Below are 24941 nucleotides of genomic sequence, written 5' to 3'. Positions count from 1 at the left end.
TCTGCACCCTCTGTGTTCTTGGGTATTTCTTTAATGAATAAAGACCTCTTTGGAAGGATATAAAGCATGGATTTCTTCTCTCCAAAATCATGAAGAGACATCTACTGGAAAATCAAACAGATCTTGAAGCCTAAGGTAACCCATGTGCAATGCTCCTGCCTCTGCCTTTCAGAGCTCAGCAGAATCCACGGGGCTATCACTGCGATGCTCTGCAAATCCGCTTCCAGAATGTGCTGCATGCAAAATAGCTCGCAGAGACTTAAATTCGTTAATAACTTAAGAACCTAAATAAGCTGATAGTTGATGTGACCTACATTAATGGGGAGGCATTACATGGCAGATAAGCAGAAAGTTCTCTTCTATTGTATAATACGTGATTTATTCGTACTGTAAACATTTTGAGAAAAGGATACGCTGTGGCATTCCCTCTGCTTATTTTTTCCCACAGAAAGAAAATATAAAACTAACGTAAGAAGATCTTGCTGGTGAGAAAATATTCATATCACAACAGCAACAGACTTAGTGGCGGGGCTGCCAGACACTGCTTTATGGTTGGAAAGATATAGAGAAAAGCTCATAGGTTGCACCGCAGTGCTCCCATAATTCTAACTACCAGCCTAAGAGTGGAAGCAGTTCGTAGAAGAGGCTAATGGCTTTACCCTGACTGGTATCACTACATTAATAAAAATCATCAATAAAAGCATCAGTTCCTGTTGTAATGTAAATGAGACAGTGGCTGAGTATGCACTGCAGCTGCAAGATAAGGCACTAGAAAGATATCTAAATTTTTGGATAATTCTAGATGTCAAGATAATTGGATTTTCCAAATTAAACCTTTCTGTAGTTAAAGAGGATTATGGTTAGGGACTGTAGCAGGGAAAGCTGCTGTCACTGTTACGAAGAATTTGCTGCTACAGTGCCACTTTTTCTTCTTTTGTGCTTTGTCTGCTCTAAGCAGGCAAAATGGTAAAAGTTTCATAAAAGTATTGGAGTTATATCATTTGCAATAACATGTTGGCATGGGAAAACTTTGTTTCTTGTGCATCTACTTATTCATGTTATGAGCTGAACAGAATTTTAGTGCGTGTTGAAGGGACAATATAAGTTTGTTTAGGCTAAAGCTCAGGTTTTATGATAAGGTCTGTGAAATGCAACATCACCAAATAAAAGCATATTGCAGCACCAAGATGCTCAGAGAGGAGGGGTATGAGATTTTGGGTCAAATAGATGCTCAAACTCCTGTTATAAAACATCTTTCTTTGTTTAGAAATGTCTTCTGGTTCTTTAATTCTCATGATAGCGTGTACACCCCTCAAACTTTGCAACCGCTTCTGTTTCATGAAAAAATTAATTGCTATTTTAGTAGAAGTGCTGACAATATAAATACTCCTTCAGACACTTTGTCTCCACATGGTCTCTCTGTAGACATCCTCTGATTGCCCACACTTCCAAAACAGAGATGTAAACCTCCTGACAAAGCAGAGCATGAGTCAGTCCCGCAACAACAAAAATAAATTTTCCCTATCATCAGTTGATTCTGCAGTGTCTTCTGAAAAGAATTCTTGCATCTTCACTGAATAAATAGTTTTTTTCCACTGCTGAGGTAAACTACCATATTCAGTGGACTCATGTCAATCATAGTCCTTCCAGTACTGTACATGGTTAGAGGAGCTCTTTTGTATGGTTCAAGCTCATCTCAATGTCTTCTCTTTTACCAATTCTGTTGGAACTGAAGTCTGGAGTGTAACACTATGTGATGAGATAAAGCTGCAGATTCCATTTGCAAAAATGAAAAAAAAAAAAAAAAACCTTCTCATTTCTTTATTAGTTTCCCTGCTATCCACACCTTCCTGGAAGAGCCTGGGACTTCTTCCCCCACAAGGCCAGAATAACAACATTTTTCTTGAGGTATCTGAGAGGTCACCACAGAGATGACCTTTTCCTTCATATAAAAAGACACTAAAACACATGCGAATGGAAGCAAAACAATTGCCCTATCCTCTCTCCAAGTACTCTGTTGGAAGTCCATTGGAGCCCCTGTAATTATCTCCACAATTTGTCTGCACCTTGGCTAATTGCACAGCATGCAGCCTGACAGACACTGTTCTGTAAGGCATCTCCATTTCCTGGGACACATTGCAAGATATTCATCCACAGGGTATAGACTTCAGTGCATAAAGGCTTAAGCAGCAAAGTCCTTAGGGGTTTCACCGTATAAAGTTTTCTGCTCCAAAGTTTTTATGGGCTGAAGTTTTATGTCCTTAAAGTCTTTACCCCATAAAAATCCAAGAGGATAATAAACTGAGTAGCATCTATGTCCAGGGTCTTATGTCCAGGGCATTATGCTCCTGGGTAATAATAATACCTTCGGTAGCAGTATTGACCAGAGACTACGGATCTCTTTTTTTCCCTTTGGCTGACATTTTGCCATTACTGCTAGTCAGTATTTGCGTGCTGTTCAGAGCAGCCTTGGGTACATGGCAATACAAAGATATTATAGGTGCAACCTTGAACTATCCTGACGGGTAATAAAGCCAAAAATGAACTTTACAGGCAAATACCAGTAAAGCCATTCCCCAGTCCTGCAGAATATGGAGCTTGCCTGGTGCAACCGCTCACATTTTCATCTCACTGCCTCACTCTGTATATATCTGAAATGTATGGATGCATCCAAAAACACATTCACACACTCATATTAATCGAGATCAGAAAGTGGTTGCCAAGCTGTAGAAAATCAGCAGAATACCAAACAAAACAAAAGAACAAAAGTGAGGATTTGTCAATAAAATACCAAATTAATCCCATACCAATACATTCTATGATGTGGGAGATCCAGACACCTTTATATGTATATATATACACACGCATCTTTTATCATAGACTCATTTAAGTTGGAAAAGACATTCAAGATCAAGTCTAACCATCAACCTGACCTTAGAAGTCCCATCACTAAGCCATGGTCCTCAGTGCCATGTCCACATCTCCTCTCATGCTTTCCTATTCATCTTTATTAAACTTGATTTATTATTGTCTCTATTCACCATGTTCACGCTTTTGCTAAGATAAATTAATGAAGTCTTACAGCTCTTCTAGGTTCCAGAAAGGACTGCCCATGTCAGTTCTTTGTTAGAAACAGAAGCCCCAAAGCAGAGCTCAGTGTGGTCTCACAGAAACCCCATCCCAGGAGGAGCCCCAGCTGAACCTCACTTGCACTGACCAATAGTGCTGAGTTTCCAGGCTGGTAGCTCCTCCAGGCAGCTCCAGCACCAGTTCATTGGGGTCCACTGAGTGTGAAATCCACCTCTCCGCATAAGGCCAGCGTAATGCATCATTCCAGTCATTTTTAAGGGATGGCAAGGTTCATAAGCTTCGTGTTGCCCTCTGCACAGGAGTGAATTTTACTCTTGATGCAAATGGTGTTTGAACGCAATATTTTAAGACTAATATTCCATACAGACACAGTGTTTGATTCATGCCAACCCAAGGGGTAATATGAATGCTTAGTATTGTTTAACCAGCTCCCAAGGACTGAATAAAACCCTCAGATGAAAGATGTGACCTTCAAAGAGCAGAGAACCACTTTTTCTTTTCATCTAAAAGATAATTTATCTAATACTTTTCTTCTCATTGAAGACATAGGCACACTGCACTGAGAACTGTTTACAAATGTTCTTTCTCCATTAAATTGATTTTCTGAGTATAGATAGGCAGTGTTTTCTGGAACTAATTTAAATTCCCTTCTAATTAATATTCAAGACCAAAATATGTTATCTTTGCATGACTGTGCAATTATTAAAGGAAAAATATCATCTGTGAAAGTAATTATTTTTCTTCCCCTTTTTTTTTTTTAACTAGCCGTTAACCAACATAAAATGTGTTGTTTCTCTCCCCTTTTTAGGCTATGATTGAAGAAGCCATCACCAGAGAAGAATCTTTTTCAGTTATGTACACACCATTTGTGACAAAAGTCAAGGTTGACAACAGAGACAAGATGACAGACGCGTTCACTAAAAAGCACCCTGGCTACGCACAGCACATCTTTACAGGTAACAGCAGATTTCACATGCTGTTAAGCACCGTATACTGTTTGTCTGTGTGTGGCTGACTTAAAAATGAGTTTCAGAGTCTGGAGCTTGAGCCATTGCATTTCCTACACTTCAGTGGGGAAAATTAACTTCTGAGATTTGCTGTATGATTGTACGTGATTTAGGTAATCAAATCAGTACTTAGCTAAAGCATAGACTTTACACTGCAAATCCCCACAAAGACTATTTTTATCCATGAAGCCTCACGTTTCAGTTGTTGAATTTCATTATTACAAGAGCCCTTTTGTTCAGCAGCACTTTTGCAGTGTCTTGTGGCAACAGCAAGTCCCAGGTTCATTCCCATCTTGGTGGCTTGCTGTCAGTAATTGGCCCTACAGCAGGCCCTTCACTTTCCAAAAACTTCCTTCCTTCAGTGAGTACTAGTGGAGGGATGGCCACATTTGAGAGCATCTCAGCGGCGGGGAGGGGAATAAATAGCCAGGTTTCCTTTGGGTTGTTGAAGACAAATGCAGAGTGAACAAGGGCTTTGCAAAGCCAGTTCTCATCTCCCAGAGGAGTGAAGTCAAGTAAAATCTCCTGGATTAAGCAGACCCTTAAATTCTGGTGACCACAGTTTTATTTCAAGAGGAATGAGTGTGACATTTCACCAAAAGAGAGGCAGGGGGACGAAATGGCATTTCCTACTGTCATCAGCCTGGTGACTCGGAACATGGCCGCCTCTGATAACATTTGGCTCTGAGTTGGTGGTTCTGTCTAACTCAATTGGTAGCTTCTGTCTAACTCAACATTTTGCATCTCTGAGGAGAAAGGAACATCTGCCTGAGCTCAAGTAGGAATTGGGAAGCTGAGTGTTTGCCACAAAACTGTGCAAACATTAAACCAGGTTAACTTGGTTTGTTCATTTTGTTTGCCGTTAGGAAACCAGTATAAAACTAGATTGATTTTTGCAAGTGCCCCTTGCATTAGGTTTCTGGCAGTAGTTTTGGGATTGTTCAAAAAGGGAAAATGGGATTTATCATGGTTGTAAAGTCCCTGTCTACCATTTGCTTGCTGATGTGACTTTCTTGAGAGTTTCCAGGGACAAAAGTATTGGCATTAAAGAGAACATAAAATAAAACTCCCTGAATATGATTTGAAAAAAAGAAATCATATTTCACATCACCCCCTCATTTTATAGCAAGGGTGAGACTTTCAAAAGCACATACGCCACAAAAGTGTGCAAGTGTTGCACTGAAATTCAGTTGTGTTCATAAATCACTGGATGTTTCTGAAAGCATCACCAGGCATTTCCTCACTCCTATGGAAAAGGAGGAGGGAAAAAAAAAACACAACAGGATGAAAGACCTTGGTCCTATAGTACTTCAGTCAATTACAAAACAGATCGAATAGAGCCAGTTCTGCCCTCAAGGGTGTTCATTTAGAAATTCTGTTAGTTAAAAACTTGTTCCAATCTTACACAAGTTTCTCTGAGTGCAGGTTCTGGGATCACTAGTTTCTAGGAATTAAACGGGATAGCCAAGATCACAATACTGTATATTGTATCTTGGCTTCCATGCATTACCAAAAAAAAACCAAAAAACAACCCCAAATCAATATGGGATCGGGGTTCTGAGGGTGCAGTGTGTGAGAGGTGTTGAGCAAGAGCCCTGGAGACTGCTGCACAGCTCCCACCATGGTTCTCACAGAGGTGGGAGTCTCCCAACCTCCCTTTCTCTGTCCTGGAAACCCTCTGAGACAGAACGGACTTGGCTCCCCTTCCTGGCCTCAACTCACAGCAACATTCACCGAAGTCAACCAAGCAAAAGGGGTTTCTCAGCTTATCTCTTCAGACTTGGCCCAAAACCATGCCACCCACTAAAAAACTCCCACGAGGAAGAAGTTGCACCCATCGTCAGCATCGTGCCACCCTGCACGTCCACACCTCACAGAGGTGAAATGAAAAACATGAGCCACGTCCCCTTTCAGCAGTGGGTTTGAAATACCAGGCACCTCGTGAAGATGTTATCTTAAATAACCTTCCCATTCCACAGCAATCACTCATCCAACTTCAGTCCAAGTTCTGCTATAATGCAAGGACTGGATTGATTTCAAATTTTTCCTTATTGCCAAGGAAGAGAAGCAGACATGCATTTAAATCCAAGCACACGATGCAGTTTGTTTCAAAATTGAGGATCCTTCAGAATCTGAGCAGCTGCAAGGGAAATATCAGGTCCACTCGCTTTGATTTATGTACGGGTAAGGCCGGGGAGCTCCGAATGGGGTTCTCCATTTGTCACTGTGACCGTGCAGCCTGGCATCTTAAAAGCAGAGCTCACTGAAAACAGAGCACTCCTTTGTAGAAAGTGACACTGACATTCAATCTAGGTTTATTTTTTGCAGGGGAAGGAGAGGAAGGAAAGGGCTGGTGTAGTTCCCCTAGAAAAGGTGGTTTATGCTCTGGCTCTGAGCATCTGTCCTCGCTCAGGTCAGGGCAGCAGACACCCTGGGTCCTGGCAGGGCCCTCACAAACTCCTGCCAAGCCCCAGCACACGTCGTCACATGCCACTATGGTGGTGGTGATGGTAAAAGCACAAAGCTGTAGGAAATCAAGCTTCATAAATTCAGCAAACAACTTCAGCTTGTTTTGCAGTTAAAAAGTAAGGATGTTACATTTAATGGAACGTTGAGTTATTAATGCTTTGGATGATCAGCATTGAAAAGCGCATAAACAGAAAGAGCAAGTTTTATCCAATGCATCAGCAAAAAGTAATCCGTTGATGGAAAAGGTTGCAAAGTCTGGAATTTCAGAGCCCCCTTGCAGCTGGAGGGGTTTTTTGGGGGCATCTTCATTTCAGCAAGCCTTCTGGATTACATTTCATTCCTCCTTAGACTCCCTAATTTCTCCTTTAGAAAAAAAAAATACCTTCTATTGCAGCTGGAAAGAAATGTGACTGGAAATTATCTTCATTTTCATATTCCAGATCCTCACGGACTTCATATCTTGCCTCAGACGACCGAATGGTCTTCCTCCCCTCCCCAGCAGTACTTACTCACTCTGGGTTTCAGGAACAAACAAATTGGAAAAATCTTGGAAAAGCTGCCAAGTAGAAAGCTGCCAATCTTTTCAGGTACGCCAACTTGCTTAATAGCTGTCATAGCTCAGGAGTGACCTCCTCAATCCTTTCCTGAGCGATGGGAGCAGGGCTCTGGTCCCATTTCTCTGTGCCTGCATCCCTGCCTCCATCAGCCTCTCTCCCCCTCCTCCATCCAAAATATACAGGAATAAACACAGCACACATTTTTTATTTCATTTCCTAGACTGCAAAGCACCGTTCAGTCCTCTCCCAGAGGAAGAATTGAGAAGACAGTGGGAGACCATTGGGAAACAGATCATGCCAGTCATGGATTTTATAAGGAGCACCAAATTAACTGTGGGTACAGCCTTCCCTCACTGCTTTATTGTGTGTGTGGCAGCAGCAGTCAGTGCATGGGAATGATGCTTGCTTTTTGGTGGGCAGTCCATTCCGCACATCCTTCTCCTGCGGCCAGCAATGCTCAGCAAATTGTGGTAGAAATAGAGTTCAGTTGGGGTCTTGATACTTTTTTAAAGTAGCCCTAATTGTTTAAGTGTATCCAGTTTAAAACTACTTTGCATTTGATTTTCTCAAATCTTTATGTCCAATTATATAATATCCCTACTCCACATAACCACCAAAATTACTGTGTGTTTAATACCCATAATACTCTACACACATCACGAGGCTCTCTATTAAGAGTTAATAATCACTACTTGAAGCATTTCTAGCGATTTAGATCTTGATCCCTACGTAATAAAGTATGTGAAATAACCTTCAAATCTGCTACAAACATATTGAAGGTATAGTAGTTAATTCTAGCCCATACTTTCTGCAATAATGTACACAGCTTTTTAGCACCATGGCTTTTGATTAGCACAAAAGGTCAAAAATCAAATTTGCATGTAGACTAGACTGTTTTAATTCAATTCTGAAATTATTCTCCTGAAAATAAGTGGAAGAAGCCTCTCCTCCGCAGATTGTAAATGCTAATGTTAACGTTTTTTCCCCAGCAATAACCGTTTTTCAGTTTTCTGCGTGTTGCAGGAGTCAGAGCCATTTCCTCATCAAGGGTGTCTCAGCAAATCGCAGGATTTATATTCTTAGGTTTTGATACCAGATAGGAGGTTGACAAAAAAAACAGCTACTTAGCAACCCCTAGCAAGGAAGAAACATTAGTTGGGTGTTTGGGGAATCTGTGTCTCATTTAAGCTCAGAGAGCTGCTGTTGAAACAACCCAAGTGCTTGAACTCACAGGCTTAGCAGGAGGTGAAGGTGCTCAGCGCCGTGCCAAAACGGGCACTCCAAGCAAGGCTTCGGCCTGAGGGCACGCGGCCCCAGGAAACACAGCTGCTGCTTCCCCGTTCCTTCCCAAAGCCACAAGCTGTTTCCTCTGGCTGGCCAAGGCCTGGGGGTTTGGCACACAGGCTGATAGGAGAAGTGTCTTTGCAGAAGTGAAATAGCTGTTCTTGCTGCGTGCACTGCGCTTCCAACAGCTAAAAAGCCAGAAGTGCAAACAGAGGGAGGGTCGGATGCCGGCACATAAATAAAACCCCAGTCGTCCTCAGAGCCCCAGTACCACTCCAGGGTCTGGTTGGTTGGTTGGTTGGTTTCTGACCATTTTTTTTGACTCTTTTGTCACGATGCTGAGCTTTCAGGGGCAACGTTCTAGTATTGCGGCTGTTCGTTTTCTACTTATCAGAAAGAGAAAAAATTTAAGCTGGGATATCTTTTGGATTCCCTCTAACTACCCTATTCTATAAGCAAATTTGCACTAATGAGTCCATGAGCAGTTACCAAGGTGCCAGCACAGGAGCTTTGATGGAGAGGGGAAAAACCCAAGATAGAAGAAATTATCTCTGGGTTAGAACAACCAGCTGGCAATGCCACACCCATTATTGGTAGAAACGCATTCACTACCCCTTTGATTTTTATAGCAATGAATAATCTGGGCAAGACAGAACCTCTGACCCAAAGAGCGACTGACAGAGCGAATTATACCTGATAACACAGATCGGCACAGAGCCAGAGCTGATCTGCTGCTGGTGATTAAAATCTCCCTGCGGGCCTGGCAGAGATTTGGCCACCTTTGTTTCCTTGACAGTATTCCAAAATCCTCTTCAAGCTAGAATTACGATTCCACCAGCCATCCATCACATCCAAAAGGAACTAAGGACTTCTGCAAGACAAACTTTGGATACAGGCATTAGCTTAACTGCTTGCTTTAAGACAATAAAGGAAGATGTTTATTTTTAATAACACACAGGAATAAGGAATAAAATTTCTTTCTACGCTCTTCTTCATTTGCAAATGCAAACGTGCACTCCATGCTTGTCCTAATACGATTTTTTCCACTAAAGCATCTCAGTGCTGAAGAGCTTATTAAGCAATGGCAACACAATCCATACCGGTTCTTCCAGCTCCTTCTTGCAGCTCCACAACTTATAGTTAATTATACGATTTGTACATGCACGACTGTTGGTGAGACATGAAGCTAATGATTAAAAAAGCAGAGCGTTTCTCATTTGCCCTCTCATCTTCATAAAGAACAGCTGGTCCCATTCAGCTCGCAGGGACATGTGGGTGCTGTAAGCAAGGAGGCAGAAGGGAGGGTGCAGCAGCCTGGTCCCACTTGCTGTCATTGCTGCAGGTGGCAAACTCCACAGCCCTCAGCTGCCCAGAAACACGTGCCACGACCCAGAGGTTATTTTATTTCCCTGAAAAAGCTGTATCAGTCAGACTTCCACCTACTCGTATCGTGACCTGGATCACCGGTGCTGACAAGTGGTTGTTCTATCAAGTGATTTTACCGGGTTCATTCCTGCTGCTTCGTGCGCACTGAGTTTGCCGTTCTCCCAGGTCCATGGCACATAGCGCTGCTTCACAGCAGAAACGGAGGGGCCAGCAGGGCTTGTCAGACTGTGCACATCCCATGGGTGATCAAAACCTGCTGTGTGATTCATAGCGCGATGTGCGCATGTACAGATCTCGCTGTTTTCGTGCCTATATTTATTTTTTTTTTAATAGAGGTAAAGCGTTCGCTACATTCAAATTTCAGCACATTTTCTGGGGCGTACCAAGGGCATTAGAGAAATACAGCGAGGGTTTTTTCTGCCTGTTATTGTGATACACTTGGAGCTGTTTGTGAAGCATAAGTTCATTCAGATTTTGAGCAGAATAATAGCAGTGAGGACACCACAACAATCGGGAACAACTGAGGGGCACCCCAGACCTCTGCAAAGTTGGTGCATTTAGAGCCAATGGATATGAGAGAACCCCAGCTGGCCAGCCACTTCACTTTGTTTTAGCACTCCTGGCACTCAGCAATTCAGCTTCATAAGCAGAAGGAGCAGAAGGGATGACTCCTATCTCGAGTACAGAGAAAAGCAAAAAGCAGGGCTCCATCCCCGGATTCTCAAAACCTGAAGGAACACATCACTAAAGGAGCCGACTCTTTTCCACTGAAGTGTCTATTAATGCTTGCTCTTTGCTTAACCTTCACTGCACCTACCTGAGCTGGTTTCATCTCCATCTGATTGCTTGGCCACTTTATTATGTTTTTTACTGCAGCTTATAGCCCCTTGAATCCTGCTATCGTTCATATAATTCTCATCATGTGGTTCGGTTCCCTGTGGGTTTTTTTCTCCTGCCAGCAGCAGTTATTTACTTCCTCTTTCTGCATTTTTCATTGTCACTGAAACACCACCTCTAAGTTCAACCTCCTCTAATCCGTTGGGCTTTTTAAACCCTACTGTTGGTTATTTATTTATTTCCTACCTACTATAAACTTAAATAGCACTGCTATGTCCATGTTGGCACAGATGCCCAATTTGTGTCCCATAGCTATGTGACACGCTCTAATATTTTTCTGAAGAATCAAGCGGAGAAAAAATTGCTTTCTTCCTGCTTTTACTTTCTGAGTCATTTGAGAAGCCCCCAACAGACCCAGCACGGTGAGAGAGGATTCTTACCTGCTTTTGCAGCTGACAACTCAATAGACTCATTTCTTGGTGCTTGCACAAAAAGGTTTTGGGTGGATTTCAAAATAGCAGAGAAAAACCTTTTGCTGCACTTACAATGCTGTGTGACTATTTCTTGTTGGTAAGAGCTCTTGTTAACTGATTGCTTCTCCTTATTTTAATGCTCACAGCTGTATCTGGTTGCACAGCCGTGTGGCCATCACACACCGATGATTAGCTGGAGACAGGCTCCTTTGCCCTTTTTAGAGCCATAGAATCATTAAGGTTGACAAAGACCTCTAAGATCATCTCGTCCAACCATCCACCTACCACCAATATTGCCCACTGACCAGGTCACTAAGTATTACATCTACCTTTTGCTCAAACACCTGCAGGGACGGTGACTCCACCACCTCTCTGGGCAGCCCATTCCAATGCATCACCACTCTTTCAGAGTTTTTCCTAATATCCAACCAGAACCTCTCCTGGCACAAGTGGAAGGATCTTTTGTTCCTTGCTCTAGTGCCATACTAACTAGATTGTGTCAGACTTACAATTTCACAGATCAGAGATCACAGAAATTTTTTTTTCTTGCTGATGTCTTCAACAATACTAAGTCAGGCCCCCAGAAAGGGACTTTTCAAACAAAACAAATATTTGTCAGTGGGTTGTCCTGGTCTGCCCTCTTAGAGACGGGCCAATAGACGTTCATAAGAAGGTAGGACTGATAAGCTCTGCTGGCTCCCTAAGTCAAATCACATAATATCTTGCTCTTGAGTAAAATCCATCTTAGAACTAGTTGGGCTTTCTGACATTCCTGCTCTCGCTGAAACACAATGAAGACCTTCAACCTGAATTATAAGAGACTCAATTGCCACCCCAGTCTTACTTGTACCTATTTATACACAATGGTCCTTCTGTTATCATCATCATCTTTTATCTCCCTCCTTCACTTTTCCATTGTTTACTCTTTAGAATTTATCCCTTCGTTACATTTATTGAGAAGAACAATAAGCTCTTAGCATTTTCGTTAATAGACCAATCAAACCACACTTCTCTCAAAAGAGGTATTGCCTAACGTGCTGGCACCTCCAGCTCAGTGATACTTGGGTCTAAATTAACCTCTCCAAACACAGCTGACTGGAGCTAACTGCAATTCTCAGAGAACTGCTGACCAGAGCTCCTTTTCCTTGTGCAGAGCCTGATGCTGATGGAAATACCCACTCACTGGCTCAGTTCTTTCTTTTTCAGTTGCTTTCACGTCCGGAATTCCCAGATTATAGCTGGATTCCTGATATTGACCTCCAACATATCGTCTTTTATTTTATCTTTCTCTATAATTATCCTATACATTGTGTTAAAAGGAGTAAAATTAACCATACCGGGACTATTCTTATTTTTCTAGGGTTGAAAGGAAACTAAGCTTTTTTTCTTAAGGAGTCTTACAAGATGTTCAGAAAGCAAGAAGAGCGTCTCTATTAAATTCTTAGATTTGATGTAAAAATTATAGAATCACAGAATCATTAAGGCTGGAAAAGACCACTAAGATCATCTAGTCCAACCATAACGTTATTACGTTGGTAGTCAGTTTGATAACGATTTCTGTAACCACTTGATGCTCTCCCAGTACAAGTGTCTGCAAAACCAAAATGAAGATCAAAAGACCAAGATTCCTTGTCAAGAAAAGTTAATTTAAAAATAGGATACCCAAATAAATTTATTTTAAAACCTCACTCTGCCCAGTACATGACTGGACCTAGAGATAGCTATCTGGGAACCAAAGCGTATAGGAATGGCAGCATCAGCACGCCACCATATGGAACTGCCAGAAGAAAGGTCTGCTAAAAATACTGGAAGTGGTTCTGAAAAATCTATGCCAATGCTTGTAATTTCAAGCACTTAAATACATTCACAAGCCTGATTAGATGAATGGAAATTTTGCTCAGAATGGCTGAGTATACAGATATGCAATGGCTACGTTTCGTCGAGAATCTAGGCCAAATTGCTTTTGAAAATCTCAGTAGGGTGTTCATTTGCATTTTTGGCAACAGAACACTTTTGAAAATATGGTAGTAAGGCTGCCATCCATCAAACATTTCAGCAAGTGCTGAGATTTTTTGCAAGCACTTGGCTGAGCTTCTCATACTTGTAATTTACCACGTGCCCAGAGGATCAGAGACCACCTCTGCAGTGTTAGCTCCTCAAGGTTGTGCATTCACAAACTGTGGATTTCTCCAGTCTGCAAACAAACCATAGGCTCAGACACGGCGTGGTTTCCTCAACCTCTTCACTGAAACTTTAAAAGCAATCCATAACCGTCAGATAATATTTAACAGAGGGGATTATGGAAAAGGCATTTCCAAATGAGAAAATTGCATTCATGTTTGTTATCTGCTCTCTCCCCTTCACATATATTATGACTACATATTTATTTTTCTAGTACTACTAGAGAGATTGTGAAAAGAAAGTATTTTCCTCCTCTATAAGATTGTCAGAAGCATTATCTTAAAGGTGCTGGATGCCATATTGCTTATAGTATTACTAGCGCAAATAAATATATATGATGATAAGCCTCAAGGCATAAGACTGAAAGGATCAGCGTGCTTTCCACAGCTCCCACCTAACCCTCTTGCTTTCCCTGAGAGAACAGGACGATGCCTGCGCGTGTTCACGTGCGATAGAGAAGTTGCATTACGCCAGCATCCTTGGCCGGCTGCAGCAAGTCACAGAGCAATCCCAGGTGATTAATCAAGCGATGGCTGAGCTAGCATCCATCCCTTATCTGCAGGACATCAGTCAGCAGGATACTGAACTGGTGAGCATTCGTTTCTAATCCTTGTTTTTGCTTTTGCAGGGAGGGGAGGGCTGGGGAGAGCGCTGTGCTGCAGTTTTCTCAGGGGGTCATTGTTCCGAATGCGTGGACCTGATGTAGCTTTAAAATCCTGCTGCAATGCCTTGTCAGAGGTGCTAATCACCTGCAAGGATGACTTTTACAGAACCAGCATGACTCATCCGTAGGCATATTTTTTAAAACCTCTTCTTTTCCCCCAGACCTGCCCAAATCAGTCCGGAAAAATGATTGCAATTATTCAGATTGTGCTACACTGAGATACCTAACATCAGGAGCCATCTGCAGCAACGCAGGCCAGATCTGCTTAAACCAGAGGAGAGGAGACAAAACACTCCCACTCCCAGCTCTGTCCCACGTGTAAATTTAGCCCGGTTTTGGAGATCTGACCATGATCTGCCAAAAACTCTTAGGTTTCCCAAAGCCGGCCCATGGGGATCCACCTGCAGCCCTACAGGGCTCCTGAGCACTGCAGAATGAAGGCTTCTCAATTCCCTTTTGCTGCGGGGATGAGCAGCAGCCTGTGGCCACAGGAGGTAGAATGCAGACAAGAGGCATCAGCATGGCATAGAGCCTGCATTCCTACAAGGTATTCTCCTTTTCATGCAAGTTTGCCAGTATTAAGTATTAAGCCTCAGCCAGCCCACATTTCAAGGCCAACTAAAGGCTCTGGAGTTATTGGTACATAATTCAGTGATAGGCTTTCTCCAGGCTGCAATATTTTCAGTACATCCCCAGCCAGGCGCAGACTATTACACTGCTGCCTGTATCTTGGAGTGCAGTCTTCTCGTGCCTGACCCCTCCAGGAAAACATTTGGGAAGGTTTCAGGCCGTCCCCAAGGGCTCCAGTCCCTCAGAGCAGGGGCTGGGCTCCTCCTGCAGGGTTTAAATGACAGGGCAGAAATCCTTCAATGAAACCCCTGCGCTTTGTTTATGGAGCCTGGGGTAAAAATGACTCCTAAAAGAGAAAGGCAGAAAATCTCTACCAGCTATTCCATCCAGAGCATTAAAATACATTAATTCAGCATTCACTTTTTTTTTTCCCCCTTTGTCCTGTCATCTTCCTGTAAGCTATATCTGTATATGCAAGGGGAAGCGTAGATGCTTTGCAGCCAGAATATTTTAGGAAACTTCAGGCACTACAGCGTCAAGGCACAGGGCTACAAGCACAAATGTGCAGAGCCTCTCCACTGTGGAGTAATTAATGGCCATCGCCTCTCCTGGTGGCACCAGCCTGCACGGCACAGCTCCTCTGGTGCATGATCACATCACAGCTGAGTCACAGAATCACAAAATGGATTGGAAGAGACCTTAAGGCCCACACAGTCCCAACACCTGCCGTGGGCTGGCTGCCCCCACCAGCTCAGGCTGCCCAGGGCCCATCCAACCTGTCTGGGGCACCCACAGCTCTCTGGACACCACCCTCCAAGTAAAGAATTTCCCCTGAACAGCAAACCTAAGTCCCCCCTATTTAAATTTTAAACTGTTCTCCTTTGTCTTCTCACTATTTGCCCCTGAAAAAAGTTGTTCTCCATCTTGGTTGTATCTGGGTGCCCTGGATGCCCACAGCCATGGGGACAGGATGGCAGCGCCCACATCCCTCCACCTGCTGCTCGCTCCTCTGCCACCTTTCTGGGAGATATCTATGAACTTTTAAACATATTTTTCCATGACGAATACTCAGCTGGACGAATTCTAATCTCACTTGTGCTAATAAAAATTTAAAGTAATTCCTCTGAGGTCATTCTGACTTTGCATTGGTAAAATGGAGAAGAGGTTTTGTGACCAAGGAAGGCAGTTAAACTGTGTGGTTGGAAAATGCTAAAGATGTCAAATGTTTATTATCACACACAGTATAAGTTGCATAAAGCTTAAAACATGCTGAATTTATAACAGTGCAATTTGCACTGATCCAGCAAGGATCCCAAAGGCATTTCAGTTATAAACTCTTCTCTGTAAATGTCTTCCTGTAACTAAATAAATAGAGTCCTAATCTATAGCACGGAGAATTTCAGCTGAGGCCTTTTTAGATGAGTATTTATTCACAGACCCTGGGAGAATAAAGATCTCAGTTAACTCAAACAGTTGAACAGGGGGGAGGAAAAACCCCAAACAAGATTCGTATGAGGTTTATGATTTTGCTGTCATCCTATTTGTAGTTGATAAATCAAGATGAATGCTTGTTAAAAAACAATAAAGAAAGAAAGAAAAAAACATAAGTCCATTTTGGTTTAAAATCAAATGAGGACAAGGTATTAAAATATAGCATTTTTTCCTTGGAGGGGATTTTCCAAAAAAGATCAGCTTTGGGAGAATTACTGAGGTTTGCCAACTGTCCTTTCCTGTCGCATTCACATTTTCTCTGCCAGCAGAGCCAGTGACAAACTCTGAGTGATGAAAATGAAAACTGGAGCAGATCCTGGGCCCTTTCTACCGGGACACCCATCATCCACCCAACTTCAATGGCCACGTTTCTTGGTTTCCCTTCTTGCCCAAAGCATTGAGGTCTCTGTCCTGACTGGGCGTGGGGTGTGAGACCAACGTCCCACTCCCTGCCCTACTGGGGCTCCTCAACTCATGCAGGATGGGGCTAGCTCCAAACAGCCATTTCAGTTACAAACTCTGGCCATCCTGCCCTTCCCTGTCTGGTTCTGCTCTGCCCGCTCTAACGCAGGATTTGTGCTTCGCCTCTTCCGCCTTTAATACCCTTAATCTCTGGGCTGTGTCTATTCTGGAGTCATAGAAGGAGATTATCTGTCATAAAAGTATTCTGATGGAAAATTTCTGACAGCTTCTTGACTCCTTTCACATTAGACTCAGAGGCAGAATTTTGCTGTTTTGTTTTTCATGAATACTGATGCACAACTTAAAAAAAAAAAAGTTTTCATCAAATATTTGGGCCAATAAGAATCAATTTAATGGCTGCACAAGCACCACAAAAGCAGGCTAGAACCGACCCTCATACATTTACCTTCAGGTTCAAAAGACACCTCATCCTCTGTCCTGTGCTGGTATGCAGACGGGGAAATTTAACTCCAAAAATCAGGATGCGAAGCTGAAGTGAAGGGAATAGAAGTCCATTCCCTGGGTCTCAAAGCAGCACGTTTGTATCTGGCTCAGACAAATCTAAACACTGACATCTGGAGTTTCTACTCCTCTTGTGCTCACATCAAACCGCTGCCTGTCTAGGTACAGCAAGAAGTGACAATTTCTGTATGAATCCTCACACTCTGTTATTATCACCGGTCTGTCTAGACTGGTGATGAGCAGCAAATTTGGGAAGAGTCACCAACAACAACTAAGCATTTTGGAATAAACCTAGCAGGGCAGACCCACATCTCCGATTTGAGAGCACCCAAAGCATTTTCTAGCACCTGGGAAAGGAATGGAGTGAGGCAATACTGGAGCAAACCCAAATTTTAGCCTTCCCTCTAAGCACAGATTAGCAAGCGTTTTCCTACATCTCCTTTTTATAGTTTACACTAGAAGTTGCCAGCCTTGTTTTTATGGTGTGCTGTGCTGAATGATGGGGAGGAGGAAGGGTCCGCAAAGAGAGAGGATAGTAAAAGAAGAGGAAATGAGCTAGATACTTCCAGCTACAGTAAAAGCATCTCAGCTTTAGTGTTGTCCTCTTGTGCAGTTTTACATGCTGCCCTAAATTATGATGCATTAGCCTTGGGAGAAAATGCTAAAAAGCATTCATGTACAACACAGAATACCTCAGACAGCAGGGGATGAAATATGGAACCTGTATTCTTTACAGCCCAAGTCCTTCTTTACCAAGTATAAACATTTACCACATATATTTAAGCCTTATAGACTTAAATACAAATTTTCCAGGGTTTTTTTTCCCCCCATTGTTAAGTATTTTACATCCACAATAATACAGCGTAATGGCTGAAGCAAAGATGAGGTGGCGGTGCTCATTGTGTGAAAGATGAGTAATAAAATCATCAGCGTACAAATGATTTTTTAATAAGGTTTTAATCTGTGTATTTAGAGAAGTTATTTCTGTGCGAATTCCACGCTGATAATTTTTATCTTGGTGCCACAGCTGCAGTCGTTAATGGCAGATGCCATGGACACCCTTGAAGGAAGAAGGAGCGATAAAGAACGTGTGTGGAATAAAATCGAGAAGGTAAAAACCTGCAGCAAAGGGCAGAGGAGCATATTGTTCCTCGGGGAGTAAATGTCCACCTGAGCCACAGCTGCTCACAAAGTGGAAAGGGAGGTGGGTGCCACCTGAAAGCCGACGCGTGCCTCAAACTCTCCGAGCGCTCCGGCGCTGCCCGCTAATACATATTCATTTCTTGCTTTCGCCCCATTGCTGATCTTTGGCCACATTAATAGCCTCATGCAATTAGCTAAATGAAAAGAAACCCGCATCGCTTGTTTTTGGCTGGTAATTGTCATTCTCTTGTATCTTTGTTGTACGAGGTACTGTGTTAATTGTCCGGGGTGAGCTGCGGGGGAACAAAATTCATCCCGACAAATGAGGTCCCTGAGTGGAGCACAAATGAGGCTTTGGCGATGTGAGACAGGACAGCCATGTGAATGCCTCTCTGAGGCTCTGCACAGCAACCGGGCAAGGCAATTTTTGCAGGATTTGTCAAGTGCGTTGGCTCTCTGTGCAGATGAATTTGACCCCGTGTAATGAGTAATAGGTCAGGTTGGGATGTAACAGAAGCATCTTGCATTTGCACAGAGCCCTTCAAACCAAAGCAATTCGCTCTGGGTATTCGACACCATTGACATTTGGCCCCTCCTGTGAATAGGGATGGCAAAGTATCACCAGGAAGGGAAAACGTTGCCATTGGGTCACGGCATCACTCCGACACCGATTCCACGGCTCCGTCAGGTCTGGGATGCACGCTTACCCCATATCACAACAGGAGGACAGAGGGTTGCAATGTTGGCACTGACAGGTCTCAACATTGTCCCACTTTGATATTCAGGGCTTACAGACAGGTCTCAGCACTGCATCAGCATGTGTAGGGCCAGGAGGGGTGATGGAGGTGTCTGAAACAAATAACGGGAGCGGAGGGAGCAAGGCCTCCCAGAGCCACTATTTATGAGTCACTTGGATTGAAGTTCCAGCCCTGAGGTAGGCGGCTCCTAGCAAAGTTCCCAAACTACAGAATATTTGCAGAAAGCAAGCAAGACATCCACACCCAAAATTAAGAAACACCTGGCTTTCATCTCCTCTGAATGCTCATGAGGTTAAAAAAACCACCACCACCAAACATTAAGTATTCACATCACTTTCCAGAGCACCAGGATATTCTCTAAATCTCTCACACCTGCCAGCGAATTGTGTGAGAAGCCTTTGCAATGCAAACATTGGGTGTGATATGCAATTACATGTATTTATCAATTACACACATATCTCCTGCTCTATATAATCAACGTTCATGACAACATGAACACAAAGAGTCAATGATATATTGACAAATAACTAATACCCTGTACTTGGGCAGTTTTTCTTCCCATTCATAGACAACAGACTTAAGTGTCAGATATGGTTTTCCAAGTTTTTTCCAAAATTGGGGATTTTAACCATGTTTAGGTGCCAGATTTTCACAACTTTGGGTGACCACAGGGAAAAGATCTTGGCTGAAATTTAGACCGAGTTCATAGAAATTGGAAAATATATTGAAAACTTGTTAAAAGGCTACTGGTGGTACTGCAAGGTTTTCCATGTATTCTAACAGGCTGGCTACTATCTCAGTGTAAATTCAGTAAAATGTGTTATTTTTTTTCCCTTTCGGTGCATTCATACTTCTTTATGTACATCTTTTTCTCTGGATCCTTCAACCTTCAGTATAATCATAACCAAAATCAAGCTAACATTTAAAAATGGACAGGCACCCCAAATTACACCACACAAAGCTGTGCATAATTCTATATTTAGGAATAAAATTTGCTCCATGCCCGAAAATCTGCTCTCTGCCATTTTAAAATGCGGTGCTCCAAAATTTGTTTGCATTGAGAACATAATTTTGCATTTCATTTCTGACAGCTTGAATAACTGCGCCTGATTTGGGGCATCCTGTTCCAAGCAGAACTTAATGTTTGTTTCGTAATACAGAAGTCTTTTTCTATATTATTTCAGAACGAAGAAAAAAAGAGAGCATCAAATACCCCTCCTCTACTTTACTTTTCTCCAACATTTCATCTCAGCATATTTTGTCTGTTCCTAGAGAAACTCTTTCTTAATAGAGGAGGGAGGAAAGCACTCAAGAGGCTTGGTTCTTGGCTGGGGGTGGGTTTGATGATGCATCATTTAAATCAGCTCTAATTAAGAATGCTGCACCAGCTTCAAGGACCTTAGGAGATCACAACAAAGGGGGACTAAATCTGAGGACTGACAACTGACGTGGCACGGATTGCTGCTGGAGCCACTGTAAGAAGTCCAGTGGTTCTCTTGGCCCACCCCACGCCTGTGGCTGTAGGCGCCTCCAAAGAAGCCTTCACACAGATCCGGTTAAAGGCAGTTATTTGTATTTTTGCTATTGAATTAATTTACATACATTGGAAAGTGAAAAGGAACATAAAGGAGTTATACAATCAGCTATAAACGCAGAACTCGGAGAAGCTGACAGCTATGCTACCACTAGTGAAGTTTGGCTCTTGCGATAGAAACAGCTGTTGCACCTAATGAAAGCACTCACAGTTTTTCCTCTAATGCAGAAGAATTATATCTGTGCCTATTTTCCAAATAGTTAAAGGGTCTGTCAGAACTGCCATTACAAACCACTGCTTTCAGAGCCTTATATTCCAGAGTCAGCCATAAAAAGTCATTCAGGCTGAAATCTGACATAGCCGGGCACAAAGCTCGACATCCAAACACTTCTCCCTTTGTCACAGTGGAGGGCTTATCAAATTAGTTTGAAATTAATCTGAGCAATTTCGAACTTACAGGACTGGCAAAGCGGTAATGCATACATAGCTTCAAGTGTTTAGGGCGCTGCGCTGCTCACCCAATTCGCTGACAAATGTATGTTTTTAAGCGCAATAATTTTTCAGATGGGCTAATTATTTTCGGAAGCATTAAATACAATGAAAAGAAAAATGACCCAGCAATTAGCTGGAGAAAAGAGAACAGCACTGCTGAGAGCACTCTTCTCTCAGCACTACAGGGCTGCAGACTCCAGCCACAGGACCTGGCTGGAGAGCACAGGTGGAGAACCCTCCTCCTACAGAGACTAAACCACATCTCAGGGATCCTTGAAGAATGGGAAGGAAACGTGGGCTGGGTCAGGCTCTCCAAATCCCTGTTCGGTGGGATTTTACACAGACTTTCTGGGGCATCCCCTTTGACAAATGTGAGCTCTGATGTTGCTGGCTTCTATGGGATGGGGCTGGAGTTGCCCCCTCACACACGCTGTGCGTTAGCTGCTCAGGGAAATCCACGTGGCCATACATAAGGCCCATGATCAAGCTTGGCTCCAAGTAACTCAAGGAATCAGGTCTCTGTATGGCAGCTGCAAGACTTCAAAGCAGCTGTGGAAATGTGGAGAGGTTTATGGTATCCGAGATACATGAAGGGGAGGGAAGGCCTCTCCTTTCCTCCACAAAGCCTTCACTTCTCCGCAATTTTCAAAGAGAATTATTACGAGGGATTGCTTTCCTGCCCCATAAGAATAAATTCATTAATAAAGCCTCACGATATTACAGCGAGAGGCATTTCATTAAATAAACAAATACTTTAGAGCCCATCAACCAGAAACTTCTGACATCCAAAGAGAGGAGAGCCAAACAGGGCAGCAGGTGCCAATATGGCTGTGGTTCTCTGAAGATAATAACGCAGTTCTACTTCTCCATTTAGCCCCTAGGCTTTCGTAGTGGTTTCATAGGATCCTCTTAACATCATTTGAACAGCCAAAGGACAGACAGGAGTTGGCAAATAAACACTTCTACATGTGAGACACTTCATAAAACCTTCACATCGGAGTTTACCTCAAGGGCATCACATACTTTGCAATGTAGATAAGTTATTATGCCCATCATTTGCTGAGCTCAGTGGAATGCCTGTTTCATAGATCTGAAAACAGAGCAAACATGGATGAGTGAATAAAAGAACAGATGTAAGTTACATAAGGATAAGTATGTCACAAAAACGGCACTAATAGTTGTGAATATGAAATGAAGTAAAATTAGCCTAACATTATGTAATCTTTCAGCCAGGCACAGAGATTCTCAGTGGTTGACCTCTGCTTACTACACCTCTGCCTTTTGCGGCAGTAGGGGAACGCTATCTCATGACCTGTGCTCTTCCACTGACATTATCTCTTAATTGAAAACCAAGCCATGGAAAAGGGCTGTAGACATGCCAGGCACTCGGTCAGCCAGAGAAGCAAGGAGGGAGATTCACATGATGTTAATGGAAAGCAGACATGCTGCTGAATTGCAGTGGCCAGCAGAGTACTATTGCAAGTTTCATTTCAGGAATGCACAGATCCACTGCAAAAAGGGAGGGGGGAAATCAAAGGATGGCTAAGGATAGGAGAAGCAGGTTTTCAGGAAGAGGAGTGGAACTCTGATGTGCAGTGTGTAATAAAGGGAGGAAAGTGCAAATGGAAGAGGAACGTGATATTAGCGGCGCTGATACAAGTAGGCTGAAAGTGAAGGAAACAAAGAGCAGAGCAAGCAGGTCAAGGTGCTAAATTTTGATTAGAGTTGGCCAAGGGTTGGCTTCATGTTATGTTTAGAGAAAACATGCTAAAACATTCTGCAAAGGATGAACTTAGGATTAGCAACAGCCTCGAAAGGCACAAGAAGTAACTACAGCATAGAGGCTTTTAACCTGGCACTGAGAGAAGTTTTAAAACCAGGCAGAGAAAGTCAGGAGAGCGTGTGAATAGAAAATGAGAACTTCCCTGCTGAATGAGAGGCGATACAAAGGAAACGTCCACAGCCAAAGTCCCATTAGTAAATGCAGCACCACTGGGGGGACAATAAAAGCACTATGACATTTGCAGAGCTATTCCTGTGAGAAAGAGGTGGCAGTGGGGTTCAGGAGTTAGCAGTATTCCCGGTCCCTAAAATCAGCTCCTACGCTTGTGAGTCTCTGGCTTCTTGACTCTCACATACAAGAAAAGTGAAGATGCTCCACTGGTGTTGACCTTAGTTGTACCGGAAGGACAGACTGCATCCTGCCTGTTCCCCACCCTCCAGACATCAAATGAGCTATTTAGGAACCACACATTAAATATCTCCCAATCACAGCAAGGACAGCAATGCAATCTAAAACCAGGGGAGGTGACTACTAAGAAACAGAATGCTTTTTGGCATGCATGGCTTTATTCAGCTCTGGAGCAGACCTAGGAAGTTTCAAGTTTGCTGTTCTACACCTGTCTGTTTTTGTGTTGTTTTTTTTTTTTCCAGCTAAATTAGTTAGTCTAATACCATAAATCACTTATAATTCTCAGGCCATCACAGCTACAACAGAAGTACTTGTAGTGCTATTGGGAAAGCGTGTTTTGTTATGAGAAAGGCTTTGCTCTACTCCACCAAGCCATAGGGTGAGATAAGTCACTGGGATAATTTTAAATACCACTAAATACGGCAATTGAGCAGTAAATGTCTCAAACATCAGAATAATGTAGCTGGTTGCAGCTGCCTGGCTGTTAAATCACAGGCAATTCTGGGCATTAACTGTCCCCACGTAGGGATTTAGATAAATATTTCCCCAGCCCTTGCTAATCATGCTGTCACTTATAAATGAGCAGCCAGCTTACCTGCTGCCCTCTGCTAGAGAAGGTCTCCAGCCCTATAAACACTTGCCACCAGGTATTGTTACTGCTGTGAAAAACAGCACGAGTCAACAGGATGGCTCACAGCAAATACTGCACTGGACAGGGATGTCGGAAGGACTGGTAAAGCACCAAACCACCACCTCCATTGTAAGGCTCTTAACCAACATAATTCTTCACCAGCATCAATATTATCTTCTTCAGTTCTTCATCAGCAACCACTCTTTCCTCCCTTTACCAATTGACCTTACTTGTAGGAACAAGTCGGGATTTTGTTTTTATTAAAAACAAGACAAAAAAATAGGCTCTTTTGTGCCAGAAGATCCTTTTAGCCGTTCTCCATTATTTACAGTTCCCAGATACGTTTTCAAAAGTGCCCATCACCTCTTTCAGACTGCCACCCCCTCCCCCAGTTTGCATCAGGATTTAAGACGTTTGGATGTTCAGGCAGTACAGAGACCATACACACCAGCATCCAAGTAACACATACTTTTGGAGTTTTACACTTTACAGATTCTGCTTACTGCACATCCATCTACATTCTCTTCTGAACAGTTATTTTCCTAACTGAGTTTGTCCTCATGGGATCTTGGCTCTTTCATTTGTGTTGCTCTGAACTCTTTAGGCAGCTGCTATCACTGATATTTTGTATTTCTATTCAGAGTCAGTATTTTTAAAAACACAAGCCGGTTTGCAGTAAGTCCTGATGCTTCCTTTGGACTGGCAGTAAGCCATCAAGCATGGATGTCTGCTCCTTGGAACAGTCTCCTCTCTGCAAAGTTGACAAGTTCCATGACATCTGAGGCCCATCAGGACTCAGACAAAGCCACCCTGCATGATGGATAGTACCTGCATGTGCTCTTTTCATAGCTAGCACATATCATGTAATTAGGAACCATACGTGGGATGCCTTATCCCATTGAGTGTCTAGGAAGGGCAAAGAACACACTAGCACCGTGCATATTTCAAGGCAAAACCAGACACATTTGGGCAAACTGAGAAGTCACTGACTGGGTGTTAGCAGAAAAGCACTGGGTGCTTCAGAAAAAGAGGTGGGAACTCCCTGGGATGTCCTGCTTGGCAGAGCATGGTGTTCTCAGTGCCCTCCTGAAGTCCCTTGTAATGAAATCTGATGGAGAGCAAGAGTGGCAGCTCCATCCCTGGACAACACCTGCAGGAGGGCAGGATCAGAAATATTTTTGTGTGTATTGCTCCTCATCATTGCATGAATCTATGTAACATCGCTGTCAAAACCTCCCATGGGTCTGGATCAGATCCTA

The 24941-nt window shown here is 43.0% G+C and overlaps 1 protein-coding gene across 1 annotated transcript in view; it reads left to right on the top strand.

Moving 5' to 3' along the window:
- Nucleotides 1-24941, top strand: part of SPATA16 (spermatogenesis associated 16) — an 86509-nt gene that overhangs the window by 57804 nt on the left and 3764 nt on the right. The window contains exons 6-10 of the mRNA XM_021397136.1: nt 3899-4046; nt 7007-7153; nt 7344-7456; nt 13709-13873; nt 17961-18044. Of these exons, the coding sequence (XP_021252811.1) occupies nt 3899-4046; nt 7007-7153; nt 7344-7456; nt 13709-13873; nt 17961-18044 (657 nt within the window). The remainder of the gene's footprint in view (nt 1-3898; nt 4047-7006; nt 7154-7343; nt 7457-13708; nt 13874-17960; nt 18045-24941) is intronic.

Source organism: Numida meleagris, chromosome 4 (genome assembly GCF_002078875.1).
Source record: "Numida meleagris isolate 19003 breed g44 Domestic line chromosome 4, NumMel1.0, whole genome shotgun sequence".
Lineage (NCBI taxonomy): Eukaryota > Metazoa > Chordata > Aves > Galliformes > Numididae > Numida > Numida meleagris.
This window is presented reverse-complemented; position numbering and strand designations above follow the sequence as displayed.